The 12,450-nt window shown below is 54.3% G+C and overlaps 3 protein-coding genes across 3 annotated transcripts in view; all 3 read left to right on the top strand.

Moving 5' to 3' along the window:
* LOC308184258 (butyrophilin subfamily 1 member A1-like) overlaps positions 1-12,450 on the top strand; it is a 42,831-nt gene that overhangs the window by 7,511 nt on the left and 22,870 nt on the right. The window contains exon 2 of the mRNA XM_080571223.1: positions 4,859-4,879. Coding sequence (XP_080427349.1) covers positions 4,859-4,879 — 21 coding nt within the window. The remainder of the gene's footprint in view (positions 1-4,858; positions 4,880-12,450) is intronic.
* The window catches only part of LOC308184241 (butyrophilin subfamily 3 member A2-like), a 32,618-nt gene that overhangs the window by 10,586 nt on the left and 9,582 nt on the right, over positions 1-12,450 (top strand). The gene's annotated exons all lie outside the window — the stretch shown is intronic.
* LOC308184266 (myelin-oligodendrocyte glycoprotein-like) lies at positions 8,911-9,928 on the top strand. The gene is made up of 2 exons (XM_080571245.1): positions 8,911-9,158; positions 9,561-9,928. The coding sequence occupies exons 1-2, from the start codon at positions 9,059-9,061 to the stop codon at positions 9,911-9,913; spliced, it is 453 nt and encodes a 150-aa protein (XP_080427371.1). The 5' UTR covers positions 8,911-9,058; the 3' UTR covers positions 9,914-9,928.

Raw genomic sequence — 12,450 nt, 5'->3', positions numbered from 1 at the left:
GGGAGCAGATGGGGTCTTTGCCTTGAAATGAATCCCTCCCCAAGTCAAGCCTCAGCCGCGGGCACTTCCCCCAGCCACAGGCGCTGACCCCCACCTCTCCCTGGGGGGCTACGAGGCCGGAGGCGTCCGGGTGCTGTGTCGATCGGCCGGCTGGTACCCGCTGCCGCAGCTGCTGTGGAGGGATGCTCGCGGACAGCATCTGCCCTTGGTCTCCCAGACACATTCCCAGGACCAGGAGGGGCTCTTTGAAATTGAAAGTGCCGTCATCATGACCAGGACCGTGGAGGGGCCCTTGTCCTGCGTGGTCAGGAGCAGCCGCCTCCAGCAGGAGCGGGAATCGTCCCTGCACATCGCAGTTACAAACAGCACAGCCAGGGGGAGGTGTTCCTGGCCCCTGCACTTGTCCTGAGCCGGGAGAAGTCTAAGTCTTGCTTTTCTACTCCCATTCATGTAAACACAGCCTTTTTTCTGATGCCTTTTCTCAGCTCCCTTTTTCCTCAATGCCCAGCTCTTGATAGAGGTTCTGGTTCTGGTCCTCGTGCTTTTGGCTGTGTCCATTGGCCTCGGTGTTAATCTCTTTCGAAAGAAAGGTAAGCTGGCAGCGCAGGGATGGAGCGGAGGGAGGTGTTCTGCAGGGACCCGCGTGGGTCTGGAGCGGGGCTGAGCCCTGGCCCAGGGAGGTGCGTAGGAGGAGGAAGGGAATGTTCTCCTGGGGATCCCAAAGGCCTTGGGATCCTCTTGGGCCTCTGCCTTGGGCAACGAAGGCAGGGGAGAAGGCAAGGGGCCTTGGGTGGGAGGCCAGGGAGCATGGCTGCAGCGTGGGGCTGGTGGGAAGGCCCAGAGCCCCTGCAGATGTTCCCACCGAGCAACCAAGCTGCTCTGCTGACCTCCTGTTCCTCCGCCTTTGCTTTTCAGCGGCACAGAGCCGAGAGCTGGGTGAGTCCTTGCAGTCCCTGCCCCCAGCCCCTGGGGAAGTGGTGTCCCTGCGGGAGGGACTGGGGTGGGTGGGCTGTGGGGGCTTGTGTGCTGGTGGCTCGGGGGTGCTGGAGGAGCAGCTGGAGCCTGACGGGGGAGTGGGGAGTGCTGGGGCTGGGGCTGCCCTGGGCACGGGACACGGCCGGGATGGCTGAAAGGAACGGGGATCAAGGTGGGGACGGGGAGAGAGCTGTGGGGCTGCCCCGCTCTGCACTGACGCTTCTGGGACAGGGACATCCTCCACCCATCCCCATTCACTTCCACCTGTGTTTTGGTGGCACGGTGCAGAGAGCTGCACAAGTGTCTGTCCTTACTGCTCCACGTACACCAGTCTTTCTCAAAGTTGGTTCTTTCTCCTTGTTAGTCTGGTCCCTCCTACTCTGGGAGGAACGTGCTCTGTGCCCACTCATCTGAGAAAAATAATTTAGGGTGTAGGTATGGGAGTAGCCATGGAATGTGAAGTACTGCCTTCTGATCATGCATTGCCTTTTTTTTCCTTTTCATTAAAAAAAAAAGGTGCACAGCTAGGTAAGTCTGCATTCATAAACCCAACGTCTTCCCATCTTCGGATGAGTTCTCCCTTCTTATCCTGCTTTGCTTTTGTTTTACTGTTCCAGCGGAAGTGACTGCAGAGCTGGGTGAGTGTCCAAGTGCCTGGGCCCCAGGGCAAGGCCAAGGTGCTGTTTAGGGGCGGTTGGACAGCTGGGACAGAGCACTTCAAGGATTTTCTCTTTCTTTTCCAGATGAATACCGTTCAAGGACTGGTAAGTCTCCATCAGTATCTGAAGGGATTTGGGGTGTCACAATGGGATGAGAAGCTGTTCCCTCTCAGCATGCCATGTTTCTTCTCATTTCCAGCATACTATTCTGCAAGACTGAGTGAGTCTCTGGCCCCAAACCCAAAGAAAATAACTTCTTGTCATGTAATGAGAATCTGTACTCTCTCACCAAGTGTTTTCACTTTTCGTTTGCAGAGGAACAAGCTGAAGAGCTGGGTGAGTGACCCTGTGCTTGGGCCCCAGGACAACACCAAGACAATGTGCAGGGGAGGGTGGGCAGCTGGGACAGAGCAGCACAGGGCGGACCCCTCACCCTGACGGGGAATAGGGGAGTGCTGGGGCTGGGGCTGCCCTGGGCACGGGACATGGCTGGGATGGCTGAAAGGAACGGGGATCAAGGTGGGGATAGGAAGCGAACTGCGGGGATGCCCCGCTCTGCACTGATGCTTCCAGGATAGGGACATCCTCCACTCATGCCCTCTTCGCTCCCATTTGCTCTTTGGTGGCATCGTACTTAAACCCTCACAAGTTTCTATCCTGATTGTCCTCCTTGCACAAGCCATGCTCACAGCTGAACTTCACTGACTATTAGTCTGGTCCCTCGTTTTGGGAGCAAAGTTATATTTGGCCACTTCCTAGAACAATAAATTTGGGGGCGTAGCCATGGGAGCAGGCGTGTGATGAGAAGCTGTCCCCTTTGACCATGCATTGCTTTTGCTTTCCTTTTCCAGCACAAAAAAATGAAAGGCTGTGTGAGTGTTCCTCCCCAAACTGAAGGAACTTGGGGTCTTCCCATGGGAGCAGCCATGGGATGAGAAGTTGTCCCCTCTGATCATGCATTGCTTTTGCTTTCCTTTTCCAGTGGAACTGTCTGCAGAGCTGGGTGAGTGTCCCTCCCCAAACCGAAATAATTTTCTGTCTGCGAGTGGGAGCTATGGGATGCGAAGCTTTCCCCTCTGATCATGCATTGCTTTTCTCTTTCTTTTGCAGTGGAAAAAGATGCAAGGCTGGGTAAGTCTCCATCAGCATCTGAAGGGATATGAGGTGGGATGAGTAGCTGTTCCATCTCATCATGCCGTTCTTTCCTCTCATTTCCAGCGCGCCAATCTGCAGGACTGCGTGAGTCTCTGTCCCCAAACCCGAAGAGAGTGGGTTCTCATCATGTAATGAGAATCTGTACTCTCTCAACAAGTGTTCTTGCTTTTCTTTTGCAGAGGAACAAGCTGCAGAGCTGCGTGAGTGTCTGTCCCCAAAATGAAGGAATCTGGGATTTACCAGTGGGAGGTGTGGGTTGGGAAGATATCCCTTTCTTTCATGCATTGTTTTTACTTTTGTTTTGCAGTGAAAAAAGATGCAAAGATCAGTGAGTATCTTGTAGTTTGGAGTCCCGCCATGGGATGAGAAGCTCTGTCCTCTCAACATGCCTTGCTTTTCTCTCTCTCTCTTTTTTTTTTTTCTTTTCTTTCCAGAGGAACAAGCTGCCGGACTTGGTTAGTGTCCATCCCCAAATTAAAGGAATTCGGGGTGTACCAGTGGGAGCTGTGGGATGGGTAGATGTCACTTTCCATCATGCATTTTTTTTGCTTTTGTTTTCCAGTGAAAAAAGATGCAGAATTTGGTGAGTATCCTGCACCAGAACAGAGCAGTTTGGGGTCCAGCAATGGGATGAGAAGCTGTCCCCTCTTATCAGGCATTGCTTTTGCTTCCTTTTCCAGCTGAACAAGCTGCAGAGCTGGGTGAGTGTCCCCGTGCTTGGGCCTCAGGGCAACACCAAGACAATGTGCAGGGGAGGGTGGGCAGCTGGGACAGAGCAGCCCAGGGCTGGCCCCTCACCCTGACGGGGAAGTGGGGAGTGCTGGGGCTGGGGCTGCCCTGGGCACGGGACATGGCCAGGATGGCTGAAAGGAACGGGGATCAAGGTGGGGATAGGAAGCGAACTGCAGGGATGCCCCGCTCTGCACTGATGCTTCCAGGATAGGGACGTCCTCCACTCATGCCCTCTTTGCTCCCATTTGCTCTTTGGTGGCATCTTACCAAAACCTTCACAAGTTTCTATCCTGATTGTCCTCCTTGCACAAGCCATGCTCACAGCTGAACTTCACTGACTATTAGTCTGGTCCCTCATTTTGGGAGCGAAGTTATATTTGGCCACTTCCTAGAACAATAAATTTGGGGGCGTAGCCATGGGAGCAGGCGTGTGATGAGAAGCTGTCCCCTTTGACCATGCATTGCTTTTGCTTTCCTTTTCCAGCGGAACTGTCTGCAGAGCTGGGTGAGTGTCCCTCCCCAAACCGAAATAATTTTCTGTCTGCGAGTGGGAGCTATGGGATGCGAAGCTTTCCCCTCTGATCATGCATTTCTTTTCTCTTTCTTTTGCAGTGGAAAAAGATGCAAGGCTGGGTAAGTCTCCATCAGCATCTGAAGGGATATGAGGTGGGATGAGTAGCTGTTCCATCTCATCATGCCTTTCTTTCCTCTCATTTCCAGTGCACCAATTTGCAAGACTGCGTGAGTCTCTCTCCCCAAACCCAAAGAAAATGGATTCTCATCATGTAATGAGAATCTGTACTCTCTCAACAAGTGTTCTTGCTTTTCTTTTGCAGAGGAACAAGCTGCAGAGCTGGGTGAGTGTCTGTCCCCAAAATGAAGGAATTTGGGATTTACCAGTGGGAGGTGTGGGATGGGAAGATATCCCTTTCTTTCATGCATTGTTTTTACTTTTGTTTTGCAGTGAAAAAAGATGCAAAGATCAGTGAGTATCTTGTAGTTTGGAGTCCCGCCATGGAATGAGAAGCTCTGTCCTCTCAACATGCCTTGCTTTTCTCTCTCTCTCTTTTTTTTTTTTCTTTTCTTTCCAGAGGAACAAGCTGCAGGACTTGGTTAGTGTCCATCCCCAAATTAAAGGAATTCGGGGTGTACCAGTGGGAGCTGTGGGATGGGTAGATGTCACTTTCCATCATGCATTTTTTTTGCTTTTGTTTTCCAGTGAAAAAAGATGCAGAATTTGGTGAGTATCCTGCACCAGAACACAGCAGTTTGGGGTCCAGCAATGGGATGAGAAGCTGTCCCCTCTTATCAGGCATTGCTTTTGCTTTCCTTTTCAGAGAAACAAGCTGCAGAGCTGGGTGAGTGTCCCCGTGCTTGGGCCCCAGGAAAACACCAAGGCGATGTGCAGGGGAGGGTGGGCAGCTGGGACAGAGCAGCCCAGGGCTGGACCCTCACCCTGCCCACACCCACTGGGCACCAGCCATGGGCTGTGACCAGCTCTCCCCTCTCCTTCTAGCATGGAGAAAGTTTCTAATACCTCAAAATCCAGGTAGGTGTGCTTTGGGTTGCCCTCTGCAGTGCTTCTCCTGCCCTTGCTGGGGCATGTTGAGGAGCCAAGAGGTGCCCCATCTCCTGCCCTGTGGGGCAGCTCCTGGCCCCGAGCTGGGGAAAGCCTGCCCAGGGCTGAGCTCTGCCCCTGATGGCCTGGCTCCTTCTGTCCCTGCAGTGAAGCTGACCCTGGATCCATACACGGCTCATCCACGGCTCATCCTCTCAGAGGCCTTCAGCAGTGTGAGATGGGAAAGTCAATGGCAGCAGGTGCCTGACAGCCAGGAGAGATTTGACCGTTGGTGCTGCGTGCTGGGCCGTGAGGCGTTCAGAGAGGGGAGGCACTGCTGGTTGGTGGAGGTCGAGGGGGAGCACCGAAAATGTTCTTGGTGGGCTGTTGGGGTGGCCAGGGCATCTGTGGAGAGGAAGAAAAGGATCAGCATATGCCCTGAAGAAGGGATCTGGGCTGTGCAATACGATGAAGGGCAGCTCATGTCTCTCACAACTCCTCCCACCCCCTTGTCCCTGTCCCCTGTCCCCACGAGGATCTGGGTCTGTCTCGACTGTACCCAGCAGCAGGTGTCTTTTATCAACACTGACAATGGGGTCGAGATCTTCACTTTCACAGCAGCCTCCTTCAATGGGGAGAGCATCCGCCCCTGGTTTTTGCTGGAAACTCCAGGAATTCAGCTGTGCCTGAGGGACAGCACCCTGTAGACCCTGTCCCCAGCCCTGGGGGCTCCTGCCCTTCTCCAGCCACTCCTGGCTCACCTCTCCTTGGTCCTGCAGGAGGAGCGCAGAAATGACGGGCAGTGGGGCCAGAGGCTGCCCTGTGTTCCTCCCTGCACGCTGAGACCTGTGGCAGCTGGTGGGAGGGCACTCAGACTTCAGGCACCCCTTTTCTTCATGTTTGGGAACCCCATTTGGGGGGGCTCCAGTTTTACATTCCTAACTCCATTGACAAATTTCGCTTTGTGCGTGAAAACATGAATCTTTTAGCACAGGTTTGGATGTAAAAAAATTAGTAATACTCCTTGTAAATAAATAAATCAACTTGTGATTTATTATTTTATTATACATAATAAATATACATAACCTCATCTAGGGAGGTGATTTTCCCCCTGTACTCGGCTCTGGTGAGGCCGCACCTCGAGTACTGTGTTCAGTTTTGGGCCCCTCACTACAGGAAGGACATGGAGGTGCTCAAGAGAGTCCAGAGAAGGGCAACAAAGCTGGTGAGGGGTCTGGAGAACAAGTCTTAGAGGAGCGGCTGAGGGAGCTGGGCTTGTTTAGCCTGGAGAAGAGGAGGCTCAGGGGAGACCTTATCGCACTCTACAGGTACCTTAAAGGAGGCTGTAAAGAGGTGGGGGTTGGTCTATTCTCCCACGTGCCTGGTGACAGGACGAGGGGGAATGGGCTAAAGTTGCGCCAGGGGAGGTTTAGGTTGGATGTTAGGAAGAACTTCTTTACTGAAAGGGTTGTTAGGCATTGGAATGGGCTGCCCAGGGAGGTGGTTGAGTCACCATCCCTGGATGTCTTTAAAAGACGTTTAGATGTAGCCCTTAGTGATATGGTTTAGTGGAGGTCTTGTTAGTGTTAGGGCTGAGGTTGGACTAGATGATCTTGGAGGTCTCTTCCAACCTAGACGATTCTGTGATTCTGTGATTCTGTGATATCCTCCAGGCAGAGGCAGCAGGTGGTCTCAGCCTTCAGCCATAGATCACAGAATCATTCAAGTTGGAAAAGACCTCCAAGGTCATCTGGTCCAACAATACCTCTACCACCAATATCACCCACTAAGCCATGTTCCTAAGCACCAGCTCCAACCTTTCCTTAGACACCCCCAGGGATGGTGACTCCACACTGTGGTGGTTTTACTCGGGTGGGTAGCCGAGCTCCTCCACAACCGTTCTCTCACCTCAAAGAGGAACGGGGAGAAAATACGATGAAAAGGGCTCAAGGGTTGAGATAAGGAGGAGGAGATAGCGCAGTAATTATCATGACGGGCAAAACAGACTCAGCATAGGGAGATAGTAAGTTTTAGTGCCTATTACTAACGAGCTAAAGAAGCGAGAAACAAAGGAAAGAAACCAAAAGCACCTTCCTCCCCATCCACCCTCTTCCACCTCCTCCCCCCGAGTGGTGCAGGGGAACAGGGGAATGGGGGTTATGGTCAGTATATAGCGCTTCTTCTCTGCCGCTCCTTCTTGGTCACTCTTGTTCCCTGTGCTGTGGGGTCCCTCCCACGGGATGCAGTCCTTGCTGAACCAATCCGGCATGGGCTGCCCACAGGCAGCAGCTCTTCAAGAACTGCTCCAGATATGGGTCCGTACCACGGGGTCTGTCCCTCAGCAGCAAACTGCTGGAGCAGTCCCTCAGGAGCAAACTGCAAACTGGTGTTCCAGGCCCTTCACCAGCTTCGTAGCCCTTCTGTGGACACACTACAGGGCCTTGATGTCCTTCTTGTAGTGAGGGGCCCAAAACTGAGCACAGTGCTCGAGGTGCAGCCTCACCAGGGCCGAGTTCATGGGGCCGATCACCTCCCTGGTCCTGCTGGCCATGCTGTTTCTGATACAGGCCAGGATGCCATTGGACTTCTTGGCCACCTCGGCACACTGCCGGCTCATGCTCAGGCAAGCGTTGACCAAAACCCCCAGATCCATATCATCTGCAAATGAGCCTGACTCCTCAGCCAATTGTTCACCCACCATATCGTGCATTTGTCTGGCTCTGTGCTAGACATTTGGTCCAAATGGATACAGTCAGAAACCATGTTGAAATCTTCACTGAAATCCAAAAATACAACACATCAACTGGCTCTCCTTGGCCCACGAGGAGGCTGACCTTGTCATAGAAAGGAAATTAAGTTCACTGAACAGGACTTTCCCCTCACAAACCCGTGTGTGCTCTGACCATTGACTGCATTGTTCCTGAGGTGTTTTTCACTCACTCCCGGAGCCCTTCCAAGGCATTGATGAAAGAGGCATTAAAATTCTCAGCTTTATCTGTGTCTCTTTTTGTGAGGTGACAATCCTCATTAAGTAACAGTCAAATATATTCTCTGGTCCTCCTTTTGCTCTTAACATATTTCTAAATATGCTTTTTAATGCCCTCAGACTGCTGTCCAGCTTTAACTCAAACTGAGCTTTGGACATAAGAATTTTCTACCTACAAAGTAAAACAGCATCTCTGGAGTCCTCACATGTTGCCCTACCTGGCTTCCAGTGCACATAAACTTTCCTTATCCACCTAAGCTCTACAAGAAGACCCCTGCCCCACTGGGCCAACCCTCTCCTGCGCCTGCTTGACTTGAGCCTGGAGTGGGGCTGGCTCCTTGCCTTCAGCACCCTGGGCAAAGGGTGGCACCTCCAGGCTTGGCACCCAGCTGTGCCTCATTCCCTGCAGCCTCTGATACCACTCAGCTCTGCTCTGCCATCTCTCCACATTGTCCCAGTGCTCACTGTTTGATTCCTCCTTAGATGGGTGGAGATGAATGAGCTCAGACACTGACTTTCCCTGGAGGTCTGGACAGACCCCTGCTGGGGACAAGCCCCTCGTGCTGGCTGAAGGTGGTGGACTGGGCACCCAGCTGTGATGGGATGGTGGTGCCAGCCCTGCAGAGTTCCCCAGACACTTGTCCTCATTGTCCCAGGGGCAGAGCTGCTCCCAGAGAATTATTGCAGCCAGGAACTGGGCAAAGGTTGGGGAAAGTTGGGTGTAGCCTTGTGTTTCCTGCAGCTCTGATGGGTGCTGTGAGGGACCTCTCTCTCAGTGGGGCTCCCTTGCAGAAGAACCCCTGGGGGCTGCCTGCTCTTTCCCCCACCCCGTGGGGGAACTGCGCCCTGCCCAAGGTGCTGCTGGCTGTGCCTCCTTGTGCCCGGGCCCAAGGGGACTCTTTCCCCATCCGCCCGCAGTACCTGCAGCCCCTCGGTCCCCTCATTCTTCTGCTCCTGTTTCTGCCCCCAGCTCCTGCTCCCGCTGCAGCACAGATGGGGCTCCCCTGGTGCTGCGGCCGCCCCAGCCTCACCGGCCATGCCAGGGGCCTCCTGACTTCCCTCGTCACTCTGCTCCTCCTTCGGCTGGGCTCAGGTAGGATCCTGCGGGGATGCTGGGGGCTCTCCCCCCTGGGCCTGGCAGACGTGCTGCTGTGGGGCAGGGGAGAGGCTGTGGGACAGGGGGGACCTGAGCCCACAGCTCGCCTTTGGCTGGGTTTCGCTTTCCATTTGGTTCTTTCACGCAATACGGGTGCTGCCTTGACTGCCCTTTCTGGCTCTTCTTCACCTGCCCGAGTGCTGCAGAGAGGGCTCCCACTCCCAGCACACCTCCTCCTCCTGCACGTCCTCCTTCTCCCATTTCCCCGGTAGTTTCCTATGGGACACGGGGGACGCAGCACGCACCAGCTCATGCACAGCTCGCCCTTTGTCACTCACTGCCTCATAATTTACGATGTCAAAATCTCACCTCCTCTCTGTGCCCTTCTCCATTGCCCAGCCCAGCTCAGAGTGGAGGGACCAGGCCATCCTCTCACTGCCACCGTGGGGCAGGATGTCGTGCTGCCCTGCCACTTGTCCCCTCGCAAGGATGCTGGCACCTTGGATATCAGGTGGATCCGGGATGATATCTCTGAGACAGTGCACCACTACCGCAATGGAGAGGACCTGTACAGGGAGCAGATGGGGGCATATGCTGGGAGGACAGAGTTGGCCAGAGATGGTCTCTCTGCTGGAAGCCTGGACTTGCGAATCACCAGGGTGAGATCCTCTGATTATGGCCAGTACGTCTGCACTGTGAAAAATGCTGATGCTTATGACGAAACAATGGTGGAGCTGGTGGTGTCAGGTTAGTGGCTGAGGTAATACACCAGGAATTCCAAGGGAGAATTTATGTGTCTTTCTCTTGTCTCAGCTATCGAACACCATGGAACACGGACATGGAACTGGAGGAAGTATTTGGGAAGAGAGATCTATAGACAGGATATAGTTGTTAGCTTTCACTGGTATCTGTGCAGACCATCCCTATGATGCTTTAAGGGCAGTGGGTACAGGCTGCTGAGCAGTTCCTTCAGCTGTGCCTATGACGGCACCAAACACAGCACCTGGAGGAGAGGAGAGACCTCTGAGCAGATGGACCTCTCCTTGGTTTTGCTTTTTGTCCTGGGGGAGACCTGAGACATTGTCTGGAAGTCTCGGGGCATCTTGAACCAGCACAGCCTGGTGCAGAGATGCTGCCTGGAGGTGCTGAAGCTCGGCACCTGGGTTTTCTGGGTGATTTGGGGTCACTGGCATTGTTCAGCCCTGCTCTCTGGGTCCAGCACCAGCTGGGATCTTTTGGGGTGAGGGTGGGTGTGTGGATCACCCAGTCTGAGAGCCCCTGAGGCCATGGCAGGATTGGGCTTTGTCTGGCATGGGAGCAGATGGGGTCTTTGCCTTGAAATGAATCCCTCCCCAAGTCAAGACCCAGCCATGGGCTCTTCCCCCAGCCACAGGCACTGACCCCCACCTCTCCCTGGGGGGATACGAGGCTGGAGGCGTCCGGGTGCTGTGTCGATCGGCCGGTTGGTACCCGCTGCCGCAGCTGCTGTGGAGGGATGCTCGTGGGCAGCATCTGCCCTCGGTCTCTCAGACATGTTCCCAGGACCAGGAGGGGCTCTTTGAAATCGAAGGCATCTGCATCATGACCGGGAGCATGGAGGGGCCCTTGTCCTGTGTGGTCAGGAGCAGCCGCATCCAGCAGGAGTGGAAATATTCCCTACACATCGCAGGTACAAATAGCACAGCCAGGGGGAGGTGTTCCTGGCCCCTACACTTGTCCTGAGCCAGGAGAAGTCTAAGTCTTGCTTTTCCACCTATGGGCATGGAAACGCAGCCCTTTTCCTTGTGCCTTTTCTCAGCTCCCTTCTTCCACAACGTCCAGCCCTGGACGGTGGCTCTGGCTCTGGTCCTCGTGCTTTTGGCTGTGTCCATTGGCCTCGGTGTTTATCTCTTTCTAAAGAAAGGTAAGCTGGCAGCGCAGGGATGGAGCGGAGGGAGGTGTTCTGCAGGGACCCGCATGGGTCTGGAGCGGGGCTGAGCCCTGGCCCAGGGAGGTGCATAGGGGGAGGAAGGGAATGTTCTCCTGGGGATCCCAAAGGCCTTGGGATCCTCTTGGGCCTCTGCCTTGGGCAACGAAGGCAGGGGAGAAGGCAAGGGGCCTTGGGTGGGAGGCCAGGGAGCATGGCTGCAGCGTGGGGCTGGTGGGAAGGCCCAGACCCCCTGCAGATGTTCCCACCGAGCAACCAAGCTGCTCTGCTGACCTCCTGTTCCTCCGCCTTTGCTTTTCAGCGGCACAGAGCCGAGAGCTGGGAGAGTCCTTGCAGTGCCTGCCCCCAGCCCCCTGGGGAAGTGGTGTCCCTGCGGGAGGGACTGGGCTGGGTGGGCTGTGGGGGCTTGTGTGCTGGTGGCTCGGGGGTGCTGGAGGAGCAGCTGGAGCCTGACGGGGGAGTGGGGAGTGCTGGGGCTGGGGCTGCCCTGGGCACGGGACACGGCCGGGATGGCTGAAAGGAACGGGGATCAAGGTGGGGATGGGGAGCGAGCTGCGGGGCTGCCCCGCTCTGCACTGACGCTTCTGGGACAGGGACGTCCTCCACCCGTCCCCATTCCCTTCCACTTGTGTTTTGGTGGCACGGTGCAGAGAGCTGCACAAGTGTCTGTCCTTACTGCTCCATGTGCATGAGCCTTGCACAAAGCTGGTTTTTGTTCCACGTTAGTCCAGTCCCTCCCAAACTTGGAGGAAGGTGCTCTGTTCCCACTCACTTCAGAAAAATAATTGAGGGTCTACCTATGGGAGTAGCCATGGAATGAGAAGCACTGCCTTCTGATCACGCATTGACCCTTTTTTTTCTTTTCCATTGTATAAAGGTGCAAAGCTAGGTAAGTCTGCATTCATAAATCCGAAGTCTTCCCATAAGCAGCAATCAGATGAGAAGTTCTCCCTTCTTATCCTGCTTTGCTTTTGCTTTCCTTTTCCAGCGGAACAAGCTGCAGAGCAGGGTGAGTGTCCATGTGCTTGGGCCCCAGGGCAAGGCTAAGGAGATGTTTAGGGGAGAGTGGGCAGCTGGGACAGAGCACTTCAGGGATTTTCTCTTTCTTTTCCAGATGAGTACTCTGGAAATGCTGGTAAGTTTCCATCAAAATCTGAAGGGATTTGGGGTGTCGCAATGGGATGAGAAGCTGTTCCATCTCAGCATGCCATTTTTCCTCTCATTTGCAGCACAGCAATCTGCAAGACTGAGTGAGTCTCTTTCCCCAAACCCAAAGAAAATGGGTTCTCATCATATAATGAGAGTCTGTACTCTCTCACCAAGTATTTTTGATTTCTTTTGCAGAGGAACTAGCTGCAGAGT

The sequence above is a fragment of the Anser brachyrhynchus genome (assembly GCF_964034855.1).
Source record: "Anser brachyrhynchus genome assembly, chromosome: 30".
Taxonomy (NCBI): Eukaryota; Metazoa; Chordata; class Aves; order Anseriformes; family Anatidae; genus Anser; species Anser brachyrhynchus.
This window is presented reverse-complemented; position numbering and strand designations above follow the sequence as displayed.